The following is a 26,402-nucleotide window of genomic DNA, read 5'->3' on the forward strand; positions in this document are numbered from 1 at the left end:
AAAAAAAACCTGACAAATTTTCTACATAACTTAGGCACACCCCTTTAAACATCAAGTCCAAGTATGGCAAATGGGTTTAGAGTCCTAAGAAATGTTGATTTTACTGAAGACTCTATCACTAAGAAGCTCTGTCCTTACAAAGAGTAGAGGAAGTAACATGGGTCTCAGTTTCCTTCTCTGTAAAAAAAGGCCATAACACCCACATGTCTGTTATTGTTAAGACTTGAAGATGATGTATGGAAAGCACAGAGAACATACAGGCATTCGATAAAGGTTAATTATTTGAATGATTTTTAATAAATATCTGTATTAGATTTATTACATACTTTCTTTGTTGCCTACTTCAAATAGACTGACCATAATTTAACCTTTCTTTCATTGCTAATGGTCATTATTTCAAAAGCAATTATTGTGCTGTAATAAAGTATTATCTCCAAGGACTAAAGAGCTGTGTAAGCCTATTTACTCTAATCCCAAAAGACCTTGCTATGATTTTTCGAGGTCTTATTTTAATAATAATTTTGACACCTTCTTTGTTAGCTGTCACTTTTTGCTCTCAGCCTACTGACTAAAGGGAGTTTCCTAATTTGGGCAGGGGGCATAGCAGAGAGGGGGTATTGAGCTTTTGTAGCCTAGTAACGCAAAATCAGTAGATCTGTTTTCTGATAGTCAGGAAAAATACAGAAAGTGAAATGCTCCACAATTTTTGCGGCTACTGGGAAAAACATAAAAACATCTAACGAGACAACATTCCAGGGGACCCAAGTTATAAAATAAAAAATGGAGATCTACTCCTCTTGGCTCCTTTTCCTTTGCAGATCTTGTTCACTAGTTTCTCTCTATGCACAGCTGGAAAATCATTTTCTGAAGGAATGTAAGAGTTATATCTAAACTAAGAGTTAAAAGGCATTCTTTTTTCAGGGCAAGGATGTCCGGCCCTCTCCTGTAAGTGATTCCTAGTATATATCATGCAAGCAGTTTGTGTTTCACACTCTAGGCAGTGAATGTGTGTGTGAGTGCGTTAGAGCCTACAATTCAGGGAAAACCACACAATCTTTCATTCTTTATGTACTCTCCATCCTCAGCCCTCATTGTTCACTCTCTTCCTGGTCTGGAATACTCCTACCTCCTCTGAGTAGCAAAATCTTATGCTTCTTTAACTTTCGACCTCAAACGCCACCTACTCTACCTTCATTATAACATATGACTTCCTCTGGAGTCTAATTCATGTTCTCCGAGGATTTACAACCTAGGTCTCTAGAAGGGTTCCTCTGTTTTAAAGGACTGTGTGTTTATAGTGGACTGATTTAAAACACCCACTCCTGACAGAGGCCACACCAGAGATGATGAGGGAGCCCTTGGATGTAGCGCGGAGAGACAAAAATGTAATCACAAAATTGACAATTCCTTCTAAACACAGAAGATTTGAAACGACTCAGACAGAGCTCTTTTCAGATTTGTGCTTGGGTTTGCTTCATGTACCTTTAAGATTAGAGGTCTGTGGAGGGAAACCAAATCTTTATTTTATGGCTGCAACAAATAGGCCCACCATGGGAAATATGTCATTTATTCTTTCTCACAAAGAGACATTCACTGCATAGTGCAAATAAAAGTAGCATTTTCCCTCTACTTAAGGTTTGTTAGATGAAATTTATGTTTTTAAAATGCACTGCAAACACCAAAATCTGATTGTACCATTATCAGCTTTTAAATCAAAACAGCTTGCTATCTAGTAAGGACAGGAGAACTGGTCGATTTATTTCATAAAACTTTATGTACAAAGAGACAGTGTCTATGAACTTAATGGAGAGAATATAGAGTCTGGAGGGGTAATTTTTATTACAATTTATAGTGGGATTATCCATACTCCACAGTTTTCAGATTTTATTGAGATTTTATGGTACTATGATGCTGACGCAGTTAACTGGAGTAGGGTAGGAGGCATAATTGTTTCACCCTGACTGGGAAAGGAAATTGGTGTTACTGTTATATAAGAAGCCTACACCAGACTCTATTAATTGCCTGAATCCAATCAAAGCCATTATTTATCCTAGTTTCACAGGTAAAATATTTTACCTGAGGGTTGAAACGATAAATAAGGACTATAATTTTCACACGGCAATATCTTTTCATTAAGACCCTTTCAAAGTCATAAGAATACTTTTCACCCACAGGGGTTCAACTACAGAGACGATTACAATCTAAATCATAGCAAGCATCTGTAATGTACCACCAAATATCATTCTTCAATATTAAGTCCCATGAAATAAAACAGAAACAATGCACGCAAGAATGCCAGGGAATTACAGATGGCCCAATGACATCAAACAGTTAACAGCTGGAGGAATGATTTTCATTCATTCTGCAGACATTTAGTATTCACTGTGTCCCGGACACTGATAAGGCAATAAAACAATGCATGATATAGATATTATAATATAATTATATATTACATATTATGTATTGAGCCAAATATATTGAGCCTACACACACACACACACACACACACACACACAGAGAGAAATAAAAGCTCATATATTGCCTTTTAATGTAGTATTTCCCTTTGTAGGAAAAAAAGACATTTTTCCCCCAGGTCTTTTGCCAGAGAAAGAAAGGGTCTTCCAGGAAAAGGAAAGTCTATGGGTAAAAGTAGAAGAGTCGTCATGAAAAGCAATGGAAACTGTAGCTGGGACACAAGACGTATTTGGTAAAACGGCAACAGACTGGGATGGAAGGAGCCAAACTGAGGATATGAGGAGCCTTGCTGGTTATCATGTTACGTTGTTTCATCTCCTTTACCATGTAAGAGAAAGATCCTTTTAAGGTTAGAGTTTAGGTCTAACCAGTGTGGCCGACCAACACTGCCACAGCATTCCTAAGCATCGCATGTGAAACATTGTACCTGTACCAGACTACATTAATTTACTAATTTGTTCATATCTTCAACCCATAAATATTTATTGAGCATTAACTAATGTCAGGCACGATGCTATGTGTTGGAGAAACAGTAGCTACTGAAGCTTGCAGGGATTTGGGGAGATCCCAATATATTTTAATCTTGGAGTAGAGATTTATAACAATGTATCCTACACATAGACATATGTTTATATAAACTTTTTTTTTTAAGATTTTATTTGACAGAGAGATCACAAGTAGGAGGGGGTGGGGTGGGGTGGAGAAAGCAGGCTCCCCACTGAGCAGAGAGCCCGATGTAGGGCTCAATCCCAGGACCCTGAGATCATGACCTGAGCCAAAGGCAGAGGCTTAACCTACTGAGCCACCGAGGCGCCCCTGTTTATGTAAACATTTATAACACTTACAACAACTACACTTTTTGTCAACAGAGGAGGTGACTCTCTCACTGTCTTTCTTTACCCCAGGAAACTGAGAAACCCATATATCATGAGATTGTCTTTCTAATGCTACCCTGTTTCTACTGAACCTCCTTCTCGTAAGCCCCCAGCTAACTAAGGAGGTAGTTCTGATGAATTCTCCAAGTTATTCCAGTTTCACCAAATTCTCCTATTTTCTGTCTTTCTGAGTTCTTGCTGAGTGGAGAATATGTCTCCATTTATCTTTTATTTTTTCTCAATGACATTCAGCAACACTTGTTAGCTAGCCTACAAGTTGGCATATACGTTTCTATTTATCCAACATAAACCATGGTTTAAAAAGAAAAACAGGAACAGATACACAGAAAGTAATGTTTTCTTTCTGCTAAACAGAAGTAACATACAACTATACAGGATGGAAAGTGGGACAAATGAGTAGGAGTTATACATTTGTGTGTGTGTGTGTGTGTGTGTGTGTGTGTGTGGTCCAAGTTAAATATAGTCTTTTCTAAACACACACACACACACACACACATATATACACATATATTACAAATATATATATGTATATACATATATATATTTGTGTGTGTGTATGTATTTCATATACTAGAGTTCTAAAAATGAAGCAGGTAAGTTACATTTCAAATTTAGGTTCAAGTAAATAGGGCATATTCACTGTACTACCTTACAACCCTAAACTAGCTAGTGGGGGAAATCTGGAAGCCATGGGAGAAACTAAACTACGGACACTTGCATTGCTTTAAAACTCTACCACTAGATGGCAGTACAAAGACTGTCATTTTCAACACAAGTGGCTTAATTCCATAGCACTACATTAGTTCTAGGAGAGGAGACTGGGTGAGACAGGAGAGAGAAAATGGAGTGGAGAGTCAAAAGTAGGTAGAATGGTGAGGGGTGGAGGGACACAGAGAAGGCCAACCAGGAAAAGGGAGAACATAAGCAAATGGAAGGAAGGTGAAGAGTGAGAAGGCAGAGAAAAAAGGTGGGGCCAAGGTGGATCTTTGAGAGGGAAGGAAAGGAAGATGCCGGAAGGAAAGGGAAGCCGGAGGGGCTGAAGCAAGGGTGAGAACTCCAATGTAGCCTTTTTCAGGTTTTCTGAGCAGGAACAACAGCAAGAAATGCATAGTTCAGCATGACTCAGTATACACTCTCTCTCTCTCTCTCCCAGTACCATATTTGCATGTATGTCAATAAATAGGTTGCCGAACAAAAGTTTCACTATGTAATACTTATTTCAGTGATATACCCAGCAAAAGTCTCAATTTTATTTAATTTCTTTCAAATTGCCCATTTTAAGCTACCAAATCGATTTTAAGATTCAACAGGAAAAAATCCCAGAGTATGAACAATATTGTTTCATTATACTGTAAACTAAACTACCTTTAAGTGGAGTTTTATTTAAAAAAAATCTCCACAGCTGGGATCAGGGGATACTCTTGGCCATAGGATCAAGGATTATTTGTTGAATAAATGAATTAACAGAAGAAAAAAGATGGTGGAGCCACCAGGTCATGAAAAACACACGAACTGGCCAGTGATCAGGGCACAATTCCCTCCATGTAAAGGTGGATGGAAAAAAAAAAAAAATCAAGTATATGATGGTGACTCTGTAAATTGATAGCTTTTCTTTTATTTCTCAGATAGACAACTATCAACTTGTTCTTTTCTAAAGAACACAAAGTAGAATACCAGTTAATGAAATTCTCCACTAACAATGGAAAACCAGCAAAGAGAAAAAGCTGAGAAAATAGTTCAATAGTTCAATAGTTTGGAACAAAAAAAGAGTTAAGGGAATAAGAACAAATAGGGAACAGAAAGCGCAGCCAGAGAGTTGTAAATAATTAAGAGGACAATTTACAATAATGCTAGCAATGATTCTAAGACTGAGTTTCCCTCTTGGATCTTACAGTCTTCCTTCTTTCATTTGCTCCTATAGGTCTTAAGACTCATTGGATAAAATGCTCATTTGCTATGCAAATGCTCATTTAATACAGAGATGCTAGATTTCCAAAGGTCTCTTACAATGTGTATATATCTCCAAATATCATCAAAATAATTCTATAAATACCTGCAATTATTAGGTAAAGTAAAAATTTCCTTATGGCATAATAGCACCTGTACTATGTGAAATTTATATGTAAGCGAGAACTAAATTTTTATATTTATTATTTACAATAACTTTATCTCAGGTGTGGTGAAAAATGAATGTAGCAACTACATCAGAATATTTATTAGTAAAATATCACTTATAAGCATATATTTATTTATACATAAATTCAATCTTTTTTTAACTATAGGAGGAACTTTTCCAACAAGTTAAACTGGTGTGGTGGCTAACAATTTACAACAGAATGAATACAGAGGCCATTTTGTTAAACTCTTATTTAACTACTTTCTCTAACAAATAGATTTTCCAATCATCTACATCTTCTTCTTGAGTAATATCTACTTCTGAGTGAAGTATCATCTCTCTCTAAATGTGGATTCCATCTACCATCCTTATGTTCTTCTTTTTCTCTTTTTTTGTGCTTTGTACTTTCATTTAATATTTAACTGTGTGTAGGGGGGAAGCCAATTAAACTCATTCTTTGACATTGTACAGTTTACAAGGAGCTGATCTAGAATTTTTTCTTTTCTGCTAATTCTCTCAGCATAATACAGATAACTTCTGTCTCCTCTCTGAGCCAGTTATTATCATCAAATCTTTGAACTAAACCAATTTATGCTAGATGAAGCAGAGAAATTAACAAATTGAAGGTATTGCAGATGAACAAGAACTCAAGAAGCCAGTGTTTTGGAGGAAGATATTCAATTTCTTGTACATGTCCAGAAGTGAAAAGACACCAATAAATATCTTCTCCTTGTTGCAAATCAGGTAAATGCAAACAAGTGCCCCATGCATCTCTCCATAAAGTATTCTGAACTCTTATTTAAAACTCCATTTTTCATTAACCTTAGCTAACTGGCTTTCTCACTCTTTAACAAGTTCCTGCCTTTGCTTGACGATGATAGTACTGAAACACTCAAGTCCTAGCAAGTCCGTAGTTCAGAAGTGTAAACCCAAAGTCAGCAACACTCCAGTCCCACTTCCCAAAAGGCAGCATTTAAAAAAATTTTTTTTAATGAAAGAACATAAGTAAATGGTTTATCAACAAAAACCAAATGGAGGCCTAAAATGTCAACTATATTTGGAAATTCTGAAAATTAAGCATAAGTCGAAGAATATATTTACCAAAGGAAGCTGTAGTAGTTCAATGACTCCAAAAGTAAAGACAACCATACACATAGGCATAGGTCGGCTGCCTGGGACTATCCTGTCATATGGACTGATGACACCAGCATTCCACTGAACGCTGAACTAAAGGAGCACAGGCACGTGTAAGGGAGACAGAGGAAGTGAATCGGTGACAGAAGGAACATCACCTGAAATGAGGCATCCTTAACATCCACAAGTGAGAGAGCTGACAGCAGAAGACAATGGAGGAAGCAGAGATCTGAAAGGGGGGAGCTTCTCGCAAGCAAAACCATAGCCACACTCCATGGTCAGGAGAAGCCAGAGCTAGAGCCCTAGTCTCCAACCAGCACTGCGGCGATCACTGCAATGACCGTATTTCCTTTCACAAATAGAAATGGCACAGGACTAAAAATACACTTGTGGCTTCTTCCTGTTGGCTGCTGAGAAAAGCAACAGCCTGGAGGAAAGAAAATGGGGTGTGAGTATTTCAAATTTGCCCAAGACCACATCCCTTTGAAACTCCTGAATGAGTGCTATGAAAATAAGGTATATTTTTGGAGGATTCTTCACTTCATCTAAATATAATTTAAAAAAACCCACAACATTCTTAAAAAAGATGACCAAAGGAATTACATGCCCAAATGGGGCTGGTTTCTTAACAGCAGTATCAACATGCTCTCGTCAGATATCTTGGGGAAAAAAAGTACTTTCTACTCAAGGATCTAACAGCATAATTGTTTTAAGTCTGGAATAATGCACTCAGAACCCATAGGGAGTTGTTTTTCAAGTATGACACCATTATAATAAAGAGTCTTAATGCAATATACATGTTTTATACAACTCTGGTAGACCAGGCTGCTGGGGTTGCATTTTCATGTAAGAAAAAGTGGCTATATAGGAACCTGGAGCTGAACACCGGCCCTCTAGGCAATCCATTTTACAACAGTCACAGGGACAGAAGAATGGGATGGTGGTTAAGGAACACCAACCTTGCTGCCCTTAGGCTTTTTCAGTTCTGATTATTCCAAAGCCATTGATCAGTCATGTTCTTGCTTGAGCCTCATTCTTAGGCATCAAGGTGAGACTGACTGCTCCTTCAGCTACCTGGAGAAAGAACAGCTCACATATTGGAGGCAGGAAATGAGTCCTTTTTTTTTTTTCCCTAGCTCATCAGCTGGATGGCCACAGACTGGTTATGGTGTTGCTCTTTAAGTATTTTGAATTTCTAAAACATTCCATTCATTAATACTCAGATATAAAAAATAGTTTTAAAGGACCAATGCAAAGTGTTTTGGGTTTATTTTGTTTTCAACTACTCTATCCCTTCCTCTAGGTGATGAATGAGAAATGTTTGATCTTACATGAATTAATTCTGGTATCACTTTTATAACTCTCAATGGACCCAATTTTATTGAACATTAATTTGTTTGCTTTTCATTATCAACCCTAGATGATTATCTGCTGTTTTTGTATTTCCTTTAACTTTCCATCGTGTCTCTTTTTTTCCCCTAAAAACTTTGTCAATCTATTAAGTTGACTTTAGAACTCCGATAAATTACTGCGAGATGTAGGTTACTTCCACAGTATCATATAAGCAACGAACGTGCAATTAAAGACTTTGCTTCTACAGCTCTTTCCTCTCTAGAATTACCCATTTTCAGCTCTCTATTGGATTATTCTTGATATCATACAAATGGGTTATAATATCTCCCTCTTTTTAAATCCTTCCCTTGAGAGCCTAAAAGGCTCTCCCGCCATCCATTTCTCTATACAACTCTTTCCTGCAGAGCTATTCCAAAGAGTTGCCTAGACTTTCGGTCTTCCCCTCCTCACCTCCCAGCTGAATGCAAACTCACTTCAGTCAGTCCTTTGTCCCCATGACTCCACTGACACACTGTCACTGTCACCGGTGAACTGCACCCCGCCAGATTCCCAATTCTCAGTCCTCATTAAGCAGTGATTCAGTGATTCTTGTGAAAGGAAGAATGTAAAAAGTAGTCATGTCACTTTCCTGCCCAAAGGTCCAGTTCAGTGACTTCCCACCATATCTAGGAAAAAAACAAACAATGTAACCAAATTCTTTGAGGCCGTACATGACCCGGTCCGACTCACCCCTCTGGCCTCATATCCCACTGCACTCCCATCGCTCATTCCCCTCCTGTTCACCAGCGGCCCTGTAGTTCCTCCTCACACCAACCACGCAACCTCCGTGCCTCAGGGTCTTTGAACTTCCAGTTCTCTCTTTCTGTAAAGGTCTTCCCCAGGTATTATTATCATAACATACATTCCAGGTAGGCCAGATTGTACCTAAAATTGCACTCCTGTCTTTTGACTTCCCGTTCCCTTACCATGACTTATTTTTCATTATAGCTCTTAGACCATCTGCCATAAATTGCTTGCCTCAATTGTAAGGTCATTACAGTAGACATTTGCTCATCTTGGAACCTCAGTTCTCAGAATGTTACTTGGCATATAGGATGCCCACAGGAGGAAGGGAAGGAAGGAAAGAAGGAAGGGAGGGCGGGGGATCCCCAACCTTGCTTTCATCCAGGCAATTACCAACCATGACCAACTTTGCTTGTGATCTGTTATAACTCCTACGCTTTTCTGCTACTAAGTATCTGTAAAAACTAATGAAAATATCACCTGGGAAACCTACCAAAAACACTTCCCCAGGCTGGACTGAAACTCCTTTATAAGGTCAAATAATCCCTTTAGGGTCTTCTTTATAAATAATGTGTCTCAGGTGACATAGCAACAAAACTCGGGCCAGATCAGTCCACTGGCTGTTCCCTCTACATAGAGAGCTCCCATTTCTCAGCACAACCATTTTGGCGGCTAACTGCCATTTTGTCCTTTTGGTATCAAGAGGGAAAATGTCTTCCTTGGGAGACCTTCTCTGATATCCTCCCTCTTCTAGCTCTAGCCCAAGTTGTGTTTGTCCAGAGTATCATGCTGTTTTCTTCAGATCACATATCACGTTCAAGGCCGAACTGAGATATGTCAGTGCACGGACCTAGCTTGTCATTCCTTTAGACCAATATTCTTCAAATACATGAATGGGCTGAGTTTCTATCCTCACTGGAAAGTTTTCTCACCTCCTTCTGTCGTTAGTCAAGCACACTCACGCGGACATTTCACTCTACCTCATCCCCAAACCCTAACCACCCCACTGAGCATCACAGTGGAAACATTTCTAACCATATATAATACCAATGTAAAAATACTTTTATCAAATACAACTTTCTCCATCTGCAATTATAATTAAACTCTTCTCGGCAAAAATCCATGCGTAGTCTATGTTTTAATCCAACTGAAGCACAGAATGTCCACAATTATCAGTTAATTATATGACTTTTTTTGTTTGTTTGTTTAATGTCTATACTTCCCAGTAGACTATGAGCACCCTGAGATAGAAACAGCATCTGTTTTGTTCAACACTGTATCCTTGGACCAATAAAATACTCACTACATGACAGATGCTCAATAAATACTTGAATGGACAAATGACTCAATTCACATGATACGTCATCTTAAAACATGGATAGGTACGTTCACAGGTCTTTGTGTACACGACAGATAAGGTAAGCGATTTATCTACCAGAGACCAGATGTGTTATAACAACTTTAAAAATAATTAGCCAGTACATTCATCTGCATTTATATGGGTTAGTTTTATAATTTTATTGTTAGCATTTTGAAAATCGAACTCCCCTATCATATTTTCTTTTGCTTATCCATATCAGATATACAAGTTCAACATGGGAATGGAATAGGGGCTCCCTTTATCACTTAGCCATTTCATTGTTGGCCCAGTGCCCAGCTGCACATGTGCAAAATAAAGACTTGAAGAATTACTGAAATGCCCTTTCTTTTATTCATTCTGTGAGGTAGGCAAGCCTCCTCCACTAGACACTTTTACCATCATCTAAGTAATCAGTTAAACAATAAAAAAAAACTTATAAAATGTTATAGCAATATTTGTATAATATGGTGATTATAAAAACATAATACAAACTAATAAAAATAGAAAATATGGGATGTTTCCAGATAATTTCTCATAGTAAACTCTCATCCCTTATAACTAGTAGTAACAATTTTGAGAAGCATTTCTGTACTAACTTCTTGGGTGCAGTTTTTCATTTGTAAATTCAGTATGTTTTTTTCCTTCCAACTTTGTTTTTATACAACAGAGAAAAAATTTCTGAACATTACTGCTTCAAGTAGCTTGGGAAGGTGATAAATAATAATAAGTAACTGCAAACATTTTATTGATAGTTGATTAACCCAGACATTAAGCTCTTACTTAATCTCCTCAATAATCTTCAAGGATAGATCATGTCATTATCCCCATTTAATCTTTGAATAACACTTCCCAGTCCGAAACTGTAAGTGAAGGGACTAAGCCTAACTCAGATTCCTGATTCTGACTGTCCTGCTCCTAATGTCCATATCATAGTCCAGGGGATTTATGGTTATATCAGTTTTTATTCTGGGCATGAGAAAACTGCTGAATAAAAAACATGGCATGAAACTAACAAACACACTTGAGAGCAAATTATAGCAGGAGTCGTAACAAAGTTCTTTGGCAGAGACATAGTTTCCAGAAAATTAAATTTTGGCAATATACTTTCAATATCAACCCCCTTAAATAAAAATAACGTCTCCCTTAGAAGATAATGTCAAATAAAAGAGATATCTCTTTTGTTTCCTTCATTAGTACATAAAAATTGTTAAAAAAAAAAAAAAGTGAACAACATTAAAATCTTCGTCAATCATCTTCACAATTAAAGCAGTATCTCCCTTGAGGGGAACAGTATAAGGGCTGTATCCTATGGTATACACATATACAGATAAAGTAATGCAATACGCAAGCTTCCACTTTTGCTCTTTGTTAATTCCTAATTCTTAAAAAAATTGTGAACACATCTTGAAATTACGAAAGAAAAATACCTAACCCAACAAAACCACATGACGTGGCCTGCAGTTATGCTATTATTCAAATCGGTTAGCTCCTTTTGATCAGAAGTGTTAGTAACATCAGAGAGGGTTCAACTAAAGTAAAATCCAAGAGAAGACTACTTCATACCTCCTTTTTTGTCTACTTGGTCACTCAGATGGTGGTGGGACTAGTTCAGGGCCTTTGCCCGAAACAGCACAAAAGACAGAGGTCTCCACATTAAGCACAGAACGCTACATCCCAAGTCTGCACACTAAAACCTCTTAGTGCTGTAAATCAGGTGATATTTTTCAGTTGTTAATACTAAGAAGGTACAATTCATTTCGTGAGCTATGAAAAAACTCAATGCAGGTAAGACAATAACTTGCCAAAGATGGATGCAGTTTGGTAGAGTCAGTTTGCAAAAATCTCTAACTTCACAATCAACTGTTGTTTCTAGGCACTGAATCCTACCTTATAGGATTATAAAAATCTAGGCTTATTAGCATTTTATGAGAAGGCGATGTGTTTATGTATTCATCAATCATATTTTAATGATCAACGCAAAAGGAATACAACATATCTTAAACCCTCATCATTTCTGGGCCCTGAAGACAATATACATGCATAAGTGTTTAGTTTTAGAGGGAACGAGTCAATGATTATGGGCATTTTCCATTTCCACAGAAGGGTGGCTTATTTTGTAGATTCATGATAAAGGAAGACCAAATCGACAGCGTGATGCTACTTTAACTCTTTCTAATAAAAACTGAAGAAAAAAAAAAGAGCTTAGATGTAGGAAAGCAATTTCATGATCAACTGCATAACTGCCATATACAAAATTAGGCAACCAGGTATTATTAAATAGAGTTATGTAGCAAAGCATTTCCTTCTAAATCCTGGAAGGGAATTTTAATACTGCATTTTGAAATACTGCATCATACCGAGTCATACCAGTATTTAAAATGACAGTAACTTCCACTAAGATAAGACCTCAAGCCACATGAGACTTTTGTAGTCAAACACTGGCGACTCAACTTACAAGCAGTTATGCTAAATACAGATTATTCTATCCATTTGAGCCTTTGAAGGTAAACATCATTTTGCAAAGGAAGACATTTGAATTCCAACACTAAATGACTCGATACGTAAAAATATAGACTGAAGAACACGGAAGCAAATACCAATGCCAACACGCGGTTGGTTCGCCCTAAACCGTGCTCATCAGCTCACATCTGCGTGGTGCACAGAACCTCTTTGGATGCGGTGTGCTTGCACACGATTTCAGGGCAGCTCACTGAATAAAGGCACAGTCAGCCCTCACACTGAAAGAAATCAAGGCTTTGATTGGGTCCCTTACCTTTGCCATGGCTTCTCCCATCCTCCAAAAGCGGCACTACGATAGTGTTGTTCACATTTCCAGGTGACCGCACAGCTGTGTAGACAACAGGCACCGACTGGACCACCACGGGGATGCGGTGAACGTGACTCAGTTTGTTAGACTGTAAATTCATGGGACTTGAAGGCGGGACAGGATGGATGATGTGCAAAAACTGCTGGCCTCCCACCCCAGACGCGGAGGCTACAAGGGGCCCTGGAGTTAATACTGTTGACGAAGATGATGCTGAAGATACTGATGTGATAACGGTCGGGGAGGAGGCTGGACGACTAGACGACGATGAAGAGGTTGAAGTTGAAGAAGGTGAGGAGGCGGACGCTGTCATGGAAACCGGGGAGGATGACACGGCGGTGGGGGATGTCCTGGCTTTGTTGATTGACAAGTCCACTGGCTCAGTTTGTGTTTGGAAGTGATCTACAGATAACGAGTCCTCCGCGGGCTCCCCTTTCACATTATTTAGCAACAGGGGAACAGCTTCCATATCGGGGTAGTTGTGGACGTTTGGAGACTGTGGGGAAAAAAAGGGGACACATACGGATCCTTGTTAATCACATACCGAAGAGATGGCAAGATTTATGACTGGAGTGCTTATTAATTTTTCCCTTATTGCTATGAGACACTACTCATTCCCCAAATATTTGAAGATCTGCTCTGTGACAGTCATCGTGATTAGAGTTGAGAGTACAAAAGTACAAAACAGCATTAAGACACGGCCTCTCCTATAAGGACATTTTCATCCTATTGGGAGAGACAGACAGTTGTTAAAATCAGTGGAAGAAGTATTCCATGGAGGGGAGAAGAGGCCACAAGAACCCCAAAATGAACAGCAGTTGTACATAAGATCTCTAAAAGACAAGGAGAGTATACAAAGCACAACCTACTTAAAACTACATAAATACAACCGCTTATTTATTTAAAATAACAATTATTCTAATTAAAAGCATTCATGTTGTTGGCTTGACCCATTCTGCATTTGTGAATCTCACTTTCCTCAGTTGTAAAGCGATGGGAATTTTGACAAGATAAACTCAAACACCCCTTCCAGCTCTGCTATTCTGCAATTTCATGATTCTTTTTTTTTTTTTTTTAAAGATTTTATTTATTTATTTGACAGAGAGAAATCACAAGTAGATGGAGAGGCAGGCAGAGAGAGAGAGAGAGGGAAGCAGGCTCCCTGCCGAGCAGAGAGCCCAATGCGGGACTCGATCCCAGGACCCCGAGATCATGACCTGAGCCGAAGGCAGCGGCCTAACCACTGAGCCACCCAGGCGCCCCTGCAATTTCATGATTCTAACCTTTACTCAACACTACCATAATCTGGAGGCATAAAAGTACCGGGCAATAATTTTGGGGAAAATCACTATATATCAACTTTTATATATGGTGCAAGAGCTCCCATATCATTCTCATGACAAGCACTGAAAAGGAGCACAATTGCTAAATTATTAAATATAAATGTGTTCTAACAATTGGCTTATATTTTAACTCCTAGTGATAGCAACATTTTCTTCTCAAAATAATGTACATAACTACCACAACAAACATTTTAGGAAATAATTTTAGAAAAAACTTATTCTGAAAATTTTAAATTGTTTATGAATATTTTATTTAACTTAACATAAAGATCATTTTGTATGAGTTTATTTTTATTCTTTTTAGTTTTAATGAGCAAATTTAAAATAATAATTAATAATAATAAATCCAAGATTCTACCCAGACTAATGGACTCAACATTTTTATTACCAGATAAAAATATGATTTATCCTTATATTTATTCATTCATAAATTCAACAAGTATTCATTGAATGCCCACCTCCAAGGCCTAACAAAATGGCCTAACAATTTTATTGTCACGTGCCAGGCTAGCTTTACCATTGAAAATTAGACTGTGACAGATTATTTTGGTTATATCTAATTTGGCCAGGCTAACACAGGCACTGATGTTCTATTGTACAAAGACCAAAAACTTTTTTTTCAGCTTCATTATGGCATCAGAACAACAATGTCTAAAATTATATTAAATTGGTTCATTTCATTCTTTGTTTAATAAAAGATCTTAGTTTGCTATTCCCCCTAAAATTTGAGCATACACTTAAAGGAACAAAACATGTTTCTTAAAACCTTTCTTTATAGAATATAAATTATAGCTCCATTCAAAACATACAATAGGCAGTAGTGCAAGGGAATTCTATTCAACAAGATAATAAGTCAACAATGGTACCAGATCAACTAAAAAGGGAAACGGGTTGATGTTTTATTGTTGTTGTTTTTTTTTCCTAAACTAAGATGGTTACTTACACACAAAAAGGAAGAGAATTAGAAAATATAAAAATAAACCATCCAATCTACTGCATGAAATTTTCAGTGCCAAGATTTCATTCTTTGTATTGAAACTGAGAAATAACTCTTTAAATCTTTTCAGACACTAAGAAACAAAACAAAACAAAAAAACCCCCACAAATACCATAAACCAGGTTACTTCTAAAAAAACTATTAGCATTATCTACTCTTCTAACTAGAACAGTATTTCAATTGATTCCCAGCATTATCATTTAATTTCTTTTTAGAACAATCTAAGATATTTCTTACTAGTGTGTTATACTCACATAGAAATTCTTTGTTGAGGCTGCTTTTATAAAATATCCCAAGTGGTTTGTCATTAAAATCATAAAATATGTCATTAAATACATGTTACAAAACACTTTGACTTCAAATATAGGCTTGATTAGTTTCTCTCTTCCTACTGTATTAACTACATCCGGAATTCTAATTTCGGAAACAGCGATTTTTCTGTCTCATTAGACAAAAGGTTCCTATGCAGATTTACAAACTGAGGGCTGAGGTGTAAGTCATCACTGTAGCAACATATCATAATATAAACAAAAGACTAACGGATTGTGACAATGTAAGAGCTGAGAAAGATGGGGATTATTTGTAGAGATGGCTTCTGAGACATCAAGTGTCACTGAGCTTTGCGAATGGCTTCGACTTTTCTAGATTATGAACAGGAGTTCACATTTTGTATCTGCTTATTCCCTCCCTCAGAAACAAATTTATTCCTTAAACTGTTTTATAACAACAGAAGCAGAGTGTCCCTCTTATAATTCTGTTGCAAATCCTAGGAAAGCCATGAAGGACCAAATATTAAGAGTCTCCAGGTTATTTTCAAACATGTGAGAACTACTTAGCTTTTACATGAGCTTAAGCCAAAATATAGAAAATGGTCATGATAATTAGCAAGGATAAATCCAACACAAGGACTACACGCATTTTCTTTGGAACGCTGGCCACATTATGCAGGAAGTTACAAGGACCACCATCGCAGAGGCATATGTTGGTTCCTTCTTCCCACGTAGCAGGTGAAATGCACCCAGGATGTCCCCAAATGATGCCTCGTCAGTAGAAAGAGAACAAAGTCTTTATTGTACCATTCACCTGTTTACGGTATTGATATAACATTACATCCTCAGAGCCCATATGTACCTCTCCTACTGGGAGGCGGCAGGTAAAGCCCCCCTGTAGCTTCGGGCCGCACATCTGCAGGTGGGAAGCTAGCAATACCACTTCAAAATGGTTTCAAAACACCTGGGGCCCACTTCTGCTCCTTCTTTTAGGAAAGAGCAAAGACCTGAAAGACTAGATCCTGAAATCATCATCTGGAATTCATTTCCTGACTTTCAGAAAGGGGAAGATTGAAATGCATCGGTTCTGAGGTAAGAATCCATATACACGCAGCGGCAGTGAGGTGATGGGACGGAGCGCACGGCCGAGAGCGACAACAAGAGCTCTGGGTGACCGACGGGAACATCAAATGAGAGGTATTTGGAGCAGCCAGAAATTAAATAAAAGGACTACAGCGTACATCAGACATACTGTGGGTTCAGCTCCAGACCGTGGCAATAAAGCAAATGTTGCCATAGAGCCTGTCAAGTGAATGTTTTGGCTTTCCAGTGCTTCGAAAAGTTGTGTTTACACTACAGCTGTAGTCTCCCAAGTGCACAATGCCATTACGTCTAACAAAACAATGTGCATATCTGAATTTAAAAATACTTCATTGCTAAAAAAAAAAAAAAAAAAAAAATGCTAACCTTCACTTCTAATTCTGGTTCTCTTGCTATTCCCACCTCATCTGCAGTTACTTCCTCCACTTGAGCCCCTCAAAGTCATCCATGAGGGTTGGAATCAACTTCCTCCAAACTGCTGTGAATGTTGATATTTTGGCTTCTTCCCATGAATCACAAATGTGTGGGCAACTAGAATGGTGAAACCCTTCCAGAAGGTTTTCGATTTATTTAGCCTGGATCCACCAGAGAAATCGCTGTCCACAGCAGGTGCTGCCTTGCAAAAGGTATTTCTTAAAAAATAAGATGTGGAAGTTGAAATGACTCCTTGATCCACGGGCTGCAGACTGGACGTCGTGTTAGCAGGGATACAATCAGCAATCATCTCTACACATCTCCCTCAGAGCTCTTGGGTGAGCAGGTGCCCTGTGGATGAGCAGTCATCTTGTGAAAGCAATCTTTCTTCTGACCAGTAGGTCAGTCTCAAGACGGGGCTTAAAAGCTTCAGGAGACCATGTTGTACACAGAGGGGCTGTCATCCAGCCTTCGTCGCTCCAGTTACGGAGCACAGACACAGTAGTGTAGTAGAATTCCCAAGGGCCTTCGGATTTTCGGAATGGTCACTGAGCATAGGCTTCAACTTAAGAGTCGTCAGTTGCGTTAGCTCCTCACTAAAAAGTCAGCCTGTTCTCTGAAGCCAGGCACTGACTTCTCCTCTCCAGCTGTGAAAGCCCCAGATGGCATCTTCTTCCAACAGAAGGTTGTTTAGGTTGAAAATCAGTCGTTCAGTGTAGCCACCTTCATGAATTATCCAAGCCCAATGTTCTGGAGAACTCGCTGCAGCTTCTCTGTGGCAATCAATGCTTCCCCTCTCACTTTTATGATCTGGGGATGGCTTCTTTCTCTCCTTACACCTCATGAACCAATGTAGCTTTCAATTTTTGTTTGCAGCTTCCTTACCTCTTTCAGTTTTCATAGAATTCAAGAGTTAGGGCCCTGCTCTGGATTGAGCTTTGGCTGAAGGGATTGCTGTGGCTGCCTTGATCTTCTATGCAGAGCACTCAAACTTTCTCTGTATCGGCAATAAAGCTGTTTTCACTTTCCTACCTGTGCATTCACTGGCTCACACCTGCAGTTTCTTTCGAGAACTTTTCCTTTTCATTCACAAGTTGGCTAACTGTTTTGTGCAAGAAACCTGGCTTTAAGCTGTCTCGGCTTTTGACAAGCCTCCTACACTAAGCTCATGCGTTTCTAGCTCTGGATTGACGGTGAGAGATGTATGCCTGCTCCTACTTGAAGACGCAGAGGTACAATAGGGTTATTAACTAGCCCAATTCCAACATTGCTGTGTCTCGGGGAACAGAGAAGCCAAGCAGAGGTAGAGAGATGGGGAACAGCTGTTGGTGGGCGGGTGTCAGAACACACACAACCCTTATCAAGGGCGCTGTCCTATATGGGCGCAGTTCACGGTGCCCCAAAACAATTACGATAGTAACACCAGAGATCACTAGTCTCAGATCACCATAAAAAACTAAATAATAATGAAAAATTTTCAATGTTGTGAAAATCACCAGCATGTGACACAGAGACACAAAGTGAGCAAATGCTCTTGGAGAAATGGCACCAACAGGCTTGCTTAGATGCAGGTTTGCCATAAACTCTAATTGGTTTAAGAAAAAGAAAACAGAGGTGTGTGGGTGGCTTAGTGGGTTAAGCCTCTGCCTTCGACTCAGGTCATGATCTCAGCGCCCTGGGATTGAGCCCCGAATTGGGCTCTCTGCTCAGCAGGGGGCTTGCTCCCCCCTATATCTCTGCCTGCCTCTCTGCCTACTTGTGATCTCTCTCTGTCAAAATAAATAAAATCTTAAAAAAAAAAAAAAGGAAAGAAAGAAAAAGAAAACAAACCAATCTATCTGTGAAGCATGACAAAGCAAAGCTGATACAATGAGGAATGTCTGTAAGGATACTTGAGAAAGTGAGAGAAGATACGGCATGCTACCGGGAAACATAAGGGATAGGAATGCTGAAAAGATTAGAAATAAAGAGAAGCGAGAAGTTTTAAGCACCATAGAGAAACTTCTGTTAAAAAACAAAGAAAGGATTCCACGCTAAAATTCTACCCTTGATTACTAACCACTCAATTCTTGCTACAACACAGATGGACTATTCAATCTCAGGGTCAACTTAGTGCCCCTGTTGTTGTTTGTTTATACCAAAGCCCACCAAGACTTTTGTCTGGGAGTGTGACTTTAGCCAAACTTTGCTGTTGATGTCCTGATGTGGAGACGATGATCAAACACTTAATATATTTGACATCATTAAAAGAAACAACACCCCTAAACACATGAGAATAATTAATTTCATGAAGTATCTCGACTGATTTATCATGAAAAGAACAAAATACTTCATGAAGAACATGCTATCATCAAACACGGTCTTGATTTTTCTTTTTTCTTTTTTCTTTCTTTTTTTTTTTTTCCTGTATTAGATATATCTAGAGTTCTAATTTTAGAAACAGTGACTACTTACACCACAGATTTCTCTCTCCTACCTATCCAGATTCCTACATAGGTTTACAAACCAAGGGCTGGGGTGTAATTCATCACTGTAGAAATACTTCATAATGTAAATCATTATATACATATGATCTTTCCAAAGGATTACATATTATTCCTTGAAAGGGTAATGACGGAAATTTTTTAATAAAATGTCTTAACAAATTACTGCCTAAATATACACCAACTGGAACAAGATAAATGTAACAATATACTTAATAAAATATTCATGTGAAAATCTATAAAGATAAATACAAACAGGATTATATGGTCACATAGTCTTTTCTTCAAAACTCCGAAAGCCAATTTTAATCATAATATCCACTCAATAAAATATTATACATAATAGTCTAGTGAACATATTCCTTTCAGTGATCTGGGGATTACACGTGAGCTTTCCTAACAAGATAAAGTTTTTCCCGAACAAATATTTTAAAAGGTAACTTAAGCTTTAGGCGTTTCGTTGAGTGAATATAAAAATGAATCTAAAATTTCCTAATGCCGGTACCCATAGTACTGGATGTGTCTCCTATAGTCAGCCGTTATCAGCAGCTGAATCTTATTATGCTCTGGCAACGACTAAAAAGTGCTTTCAATATTGGTCATGTCTTTTAAACACTTGGTAATCTTAACAAGAGAGGAAAAAATGTCTGGACACAATCTCATCTTTGGAAAACCCGCCAGAGATTGTTATGTGTAGTCATGGTTGAGGGCTGCTTAGACAGTATTCTGTTAAGTGTTATCCAAGATTTACATGCCGTCTGTTTCATCTTTAATGGCCCCGGGGATTTTTAGAGAAGCAGAGCATTTACACACATGTGCTGCGCACGCGCGCGCGCGCACACACACACACACACAGTGTGTCCCAACTACCCACTTAATCTAGTCACTCATCTACTCACCCAGCCAGCCAGCATTTAAACAAATTATATCTCATCTTATCTTTATAAACTTGTTGAGAAATAATCTCATGGTAGTTTTCAGAAAAAAGATTATAAAAGTCACCTAACATTACATAGCTCATGGTTTAACTGCTAGGATCACCTTTGCTTTATAAGCATGCAGTGTGGTTTTTATAAGAAAGAAAATTCGATTTAGACACAAAAGAATTCAGGACTTACCCTGTCACTTACTAGCTGTGCCATCTTGGTATATCATCATTAAAATTCTCTAGGTGTGAGTTTATCTACCTACAAAAGAGCAATATAATTCCAAACTCATATAATTGTTTTATAGATTGTATTAAGGGTATTAAGTGTTTTTAAGTAATACCGGTTAGGGTGGGACAGGAACAAACGAGCTCCCCCTCTCAGAACTAAATATTCCAGGGGGGCCTGGGTGGCTCAGTCAGGTGAGCCGCCAACTCTTGATTCCAGCCTCGGGGTGCTCAGTGGGGTGCCTGCTTCTCTTTCTCTCTCCCTCTCCTGCTCCCTTAGCTCTATCTCTAAAATAAATAAATAAATCTAAAAAAAATTTAAAAAACCCAAAAAAACCAGAACTAAAAATCCCAACACAACCTAATCTATGACTCTGACTCTCAGAAGTAACTTGACTCGATGCACCGCACAAAAGATATTCTGATGCGGGATTGCAGAAATGCAACCACTATATTGCACAGGTACAGTGTTCACTAATCAACCAAACAGATATATACACTACAAAAGTAGCTAAATAAGTCAAAATAGTACAGGACTTTTAGGGTCCACGTGATTTTAAACAAACACATCTCTTAAAATATAGAAGACAGTCATGCGACACTGTTCTGTTTTTTTAAATTTTCTATTTTTGGGGCGCCTGGGTGGCTCAGTGGGTTAAGCCGCTGCCTTCGGCTCAGGTCATGATCTCAGGGTCCTGGGATCGAGTCCCACATTGGGCTCTCTGTTCAGCAGGGAGCCTGTTTCCTCCTCTCTCTCTGTCTGCCTCTCTGCCTACTTGTGATCTCTCTCTGTCAAAGAAATAAATAAAATCTTAAAATTTTCTATTTTTGTGCTTAACTAGATTGACCCATAGGATGATCTGTAAAGTGGACTACATTCTAATTAACTGGTTTCATTTGTTAATTCCACAATATAAATGATTTACACCAATCCACAGTTCAGTTTTCTGACAATATATAGTTATGTTAATTATTTTGAGATGCTCACCAGTCTTACCAAGGAATGAAACAGCACAACATTATTTTCTTCTTGTGTCTCAAAGTTTATGTCAGTTTCATTCTCTGACTTGGTGATTAATTAAATTCAACATTTTTTTTTACAGGAAGTAATTAAGGAAATGTACTGTGTACTTCATGTAAAAAAGGAAATAAGCTCTATCTATGATTCTATATCCTTGATCATGGAAGTTTTAAGTTATACAGCATTATTTTAGATGGAAATACATTTAATTAAGGAGCTACATTCTTTTTTTTACACAAAGCACAATGCTGAAGGCAAGCAAGAAACACCTCTGGCCATTTTTGCTCTGAGTGTATATGTCACCAAACAACCACTTGTGAACAGGGTATACACTGTACTTTCTTCTCTGTTTTATTTTACTAAAAAGGAAAGCCTATTTTTCTTTTTTTTTTTTTTCAAGTTTTTTTAATTTATTGACAGAAACAGAGAGAGAGAGAGAGAGAGAGAGAGCGCGCGCGCACACACACACACACACACACACACACACACACAAGCAGGGGGAGCAGGAGGCAGAGGGAGAGGGAGAAGCAGGCTCCCCACTGAGCAGAGAAGGAGGCTCCATCCCAGGACTCTGGGATCATGATCTGAACCTAAGGCAGATGCTTAACCGACTGAGTAACCCAGCCACCCTAAAAAGGAAAGCCTTTTTTTTTCCCCCCAAGATTCATCTTACACATGCCCTTTTGGTCATCGTTTGTCTTGCTTTCGGCCCAGTGATCACCCTGTTTCAGTCCACCTGTTCAAGGGCAAACTCTTAAATGCAAATACTATAGATTTGTGTCTTTTTTTTTTTTTTAAGACTTATTTTGGAGAGAAAGAGAGAGCATGTGTGTGTGGTCACCTACATAAATATGTGTTTCTTGCGGGGAGGAACAGGGGTAGGGCCAGAAGGAGAGGAGAAACTCAAGCTGACTCCCCATAAGAGCAGAGCCTAAAGTGGGGCATGGTCCCAGGGCTGTGTGAGCAGGACCTGAGCTGAAATCAAGAGTTTGAGGCTTACTGCATTGAACCACGCAGATGCCCCAAAGTGTGTATTTATAAGACTCGCCACCCTCCAAAAAAATGAAAGCGAAGTATACTAAAGAAAAGGAGAGATAAACTCTCAACCCTCTAAAACTACAGATGAGAGAATAAAAGGAAATAACTGGAAATATTCTACCATGACGATATGTACCTAGGCTCAGAAAGTATCAAATGAGCTATCCACTGCAAGAAGGGGGAGGGTAAGCTGAAGGAATATTGACTGTGTTACCTCAGTATCTCAAGTGTTAGTTTAAGATGTGATTGGTTCTTTCAGAAAATTCAGAACATACACATAACATAATAGACTATGTGCTATTACATTTACGTTTTGGGGGCTTTTGCATTTGAATTGAAAAGGATAGTCTTTTTTATTTTTTATTTTTTTTCTTTCTAAATATATTTTCAGGGGTGCCTGGGTGGCTCCGTCATTAACTGCCTTCGGCTCAGGTCATGATCCTGGGGTCCGGGGATTGAGCCCCACAACGGGTTCGCTACTCGTCGGGAAGCCTGCTTCTCCCTCTCCCATGCCCCCTGCTTGTGTTCCCTCTCTGGCTGCGTCTCTCTCTCTGTCAAATAAATAAATCAAATCTTTAAAATAAATAAATAAATAGGTAGATAAAATTTTTTTCAAAATTTTACTTCTGCTTTAATACCGGTTTCAGTAGAATTTAGTGATTCGTCACTTAACGCCCAGTGTTCATTGTAACAAGTACCCTCCTTCAGACACACCACCCATAAAATGGAAACCTTTAAAAAAGGATTCAATACACATTTACATTCATCTCAAATGTTCCTATTTCTTAGTTGTCATGCTTTTCTATGACCTATTTATTTCCCAGGACTTTCATAATATTTATCCAAAGCAATCAGAAGCTATGTGAACCGTGGACCGCCAAACTGAAACTCCAGCTGGGCACGTGTGTGCTGGGAAGTTGGGGTGGGAGGAGGTGGGGAGGCTTCCTTTGCCATAGGGTGGGGAAGGATAGAGGAGATGCAGTGAACGCATTTTTTTTTTTTTTTTTAAATAGCAGACAATGAAATGAAGCAACGAAAAGACTGACAGAAATGTCTGGACATGAACATAATGTGTTATGTGTTACATGTAAACATACCGATATTGAGCAAATAAATAACATTTTGTTTTACCACATAACATAATCAGTGAACACTCATCACATTTGCTAGGCACGAATATAGTGCGGAGGATACTAAGCCACATAAATCCTATTTCCCTGGCCAAATGATCTAAAAGAAGCAGTGTCCCTAAAACAAAGGTCAAAATGAAGTCTAGGAAGTCAGTTTTGCCCCCCCCTTTTTTTAAATTTTAAACAACTGCTGTCACACTGAGCCTTACAAAGCATGCAAAGATGTCTTAAAAATAAATCGTACGATTCAAACTATATGTCATTTTGGAAAAGACAAAACTATAGATGCAGTAAAAAGATCAGTGGTGGCCAGGGGCTTGGAGGAAGGCAGGGGAGGGACGAGTAAGGAAAGGGTGTTGAGGGCAGTGAAACTCATCCGTACGTTACTGCAGTAACACAACATAACATAACACAACATAACATAACCTTAACGGTGGCGGATGGACACGTGCTGCCCTGCATTTGTCAAAACCCACAGAACTGCATAGAGTGAACAGCCTCAATGCAGTGACAGTACTAACGTCATCAATACAGGTAAATTAAGTCATTCACTGTCCCCAGTGTGCTGCACTAACACAAGACTTCATACTAGGGGTGGGACTGAGGTAGGAATATGGCATGTTTGGGTACAATGTGCCCAATTATTCTGTAATTCTAAATTTGCACTAAACAAACAAACAAAAAATCCCCCTCATTATTTGTAGGAAACTGAATTCAATATTAATGCTGTTGATGAGACCCAGTTTTGTCTATATTTTATCATTCTTCACAAAAATTAGTAAACCAAAAGTATTATCACAGCATTAGTAAATCTAAAAAAAAAAAAGAAGAAGAAGTCACTGTTTCAGGCTTATGTTTTCTACCTCATGGCTAGAATTCTTTTTGGTCTTTGGTTTTATGCAGTGACTGATTTACATTAGTAAAGTTTCACATTCACAATGCATTAAAGAAAAACATGTGTGATAGACTCTTGGGGGGAAAAAACGTTCATTGGAATCTTTACCCTAGACTACAGACTCACGCCCGGTACTGAGGCAAACGTCCCTGTGCTCACTGCGGATTTTAAAATACGCATGAACTTTCCCATTCTCAAATAGATCAGTCTTCTCCTCTACCAGTTGGACCTTGCTAGTCATTATTTCATAATGATACCTCACAGTGGTGGAGTGCACCGAATTTCCGACACAAGAAAACTTGACCTGAAGAGGATGAGAAAGCCAAACAATACACCTAGAAACCCTAACACATTACAAACACATCAAGCTAAAATGCCATCTTTTCATGGAAAAGGGGGTATATTTACAAAATGTGGGTCTTTACAGCAAGCTAATGGGCAAGAATAGCCTCATATCCTCCCCTTCTTAGAGAAAATGCCTATGAAGAGAATTCACCAACAAGGCCAAAACGAGTCTAATGGCAAAGACGATGGAAATCGACCTTTTCCCATGTACCCTGGAATCAGAGGCGGCTGCAGTGGGAAAATGGCACAAGCAGACAGGTAAGAGAGTTGAAATGCCCCAAAACTTACTCATGATTTAATTCTATCTCAGCTCACTACAAAGTCACTAAAATGCTCTCATACAAACCCACACTTTTAGCCTCATCTTTCGGCTTCCCATTAAATGAGGTTTCGATGCACACAGGTCTAAGGACGATGAAAGTGACCACGGGTTTTATAAGTGTTTCTCCCATTTAACTGCAATCGCCACGGGGCACACACAGGTGTACATGATTACCACGTGCATGTGGACAACGGCGGGTCCTTCAAGCCCCTGTTGATGATACCTACCAGGAAATGCATATAAGGAAAAGGGGAGAAGGGTCAGACTGGAGGCCCAGAGATGACAAAGACGGGAACAGGAAAGCACAAAGACATGCAACAGAAAAAGAGAACCTGCCGGCCACCCAGGACCCCTGCTAATCAGGAGATACTTATAATGACAATGGGTGACACCTCAGTTGGGAGATGAACTGAGATATTTATTTATGAGAGAAGGACTGAAAAAAAAAAAAAAAAACCTTAATAGTAATGCTGTCAAGGATGTAGTAAAATAGACACTTTATGGCTAGTAGGGTAATTGGGTACACATTTACGGGAATGCTGTTGAACTACGCCTCAAGAGTCTTAAATACCTTAAAACAAATATAACATTTTTAAGAATCTAGGGCATTGCCATCACCCTCTCCTCTTCCCCCCCAATACATATGCATGTATATACACACACACAAACACATCGCCCTCCCAAGCTGAGAGGGAGTGACCTTATATTCAGGATGCATTCCAGGCTTACCTCTAATTACTGTATTTTGGGACAAACAGAATAATATTTGGAATCAAAATCTTCAATCAATACCAGTGTTGCCTTGTTGGCCTTCAGAAATCACCAGAGAGAATATGTATGCTTTAAGCCAGGAGGAGGGAAAGAAATTCAGCACACTTAGTCATGATTCCTGTGGAATGTGGATGTGGAATGACTTCACGATTTTAAGCGCTGGTACTACAAAGAAGCTT

At 38.7% G+C, this 26,402-nt stretch overlaps 1 protein-coding gene across 8 annotated transcripts in view; it reads right to left on the bottom strand.

Annotated features, from left to right (window-relative positions):
• The window catches only part of KLF12 (KLF transcription factor 12), a 512,550-nt gene that overhangs the window by 122,413 nt on the left and 363,735 nt on the right, over positions 1–26,402 (bottom strand). For 7 of the 8 annotated variants that reach the window (XM_082701278.1, XM_082701279.1, XM_082701274.1 and 4 more), the window contains one exon: positions 12,891–13,437. In XM_082701278.1, coding sequence (XP_082557404.1) covers positions 12,891–13,437 — 547 coding nt within the window. Of the gene's footprint in view, positions 1–12,890; positions 13,438–20,666; positions 20,736–26,402 lie in introns of all 8 variants that reach the window. The other variant, XM_082701281.1, reaches the window with a different exon arrangement.

Source organism: Mustela nivalis, assembly GCF_964662115.1.
Source record: "Mustela nivalis genome assembly, chromosome: 15".
In the NCBI taxonomy this organism is placed as follows: domain Eukaryota; kingdom Metazoa; phylum Chordata; class Mammalia; order Carnivora; family Mustelidae; genus Mustela; species Mustela nivalis.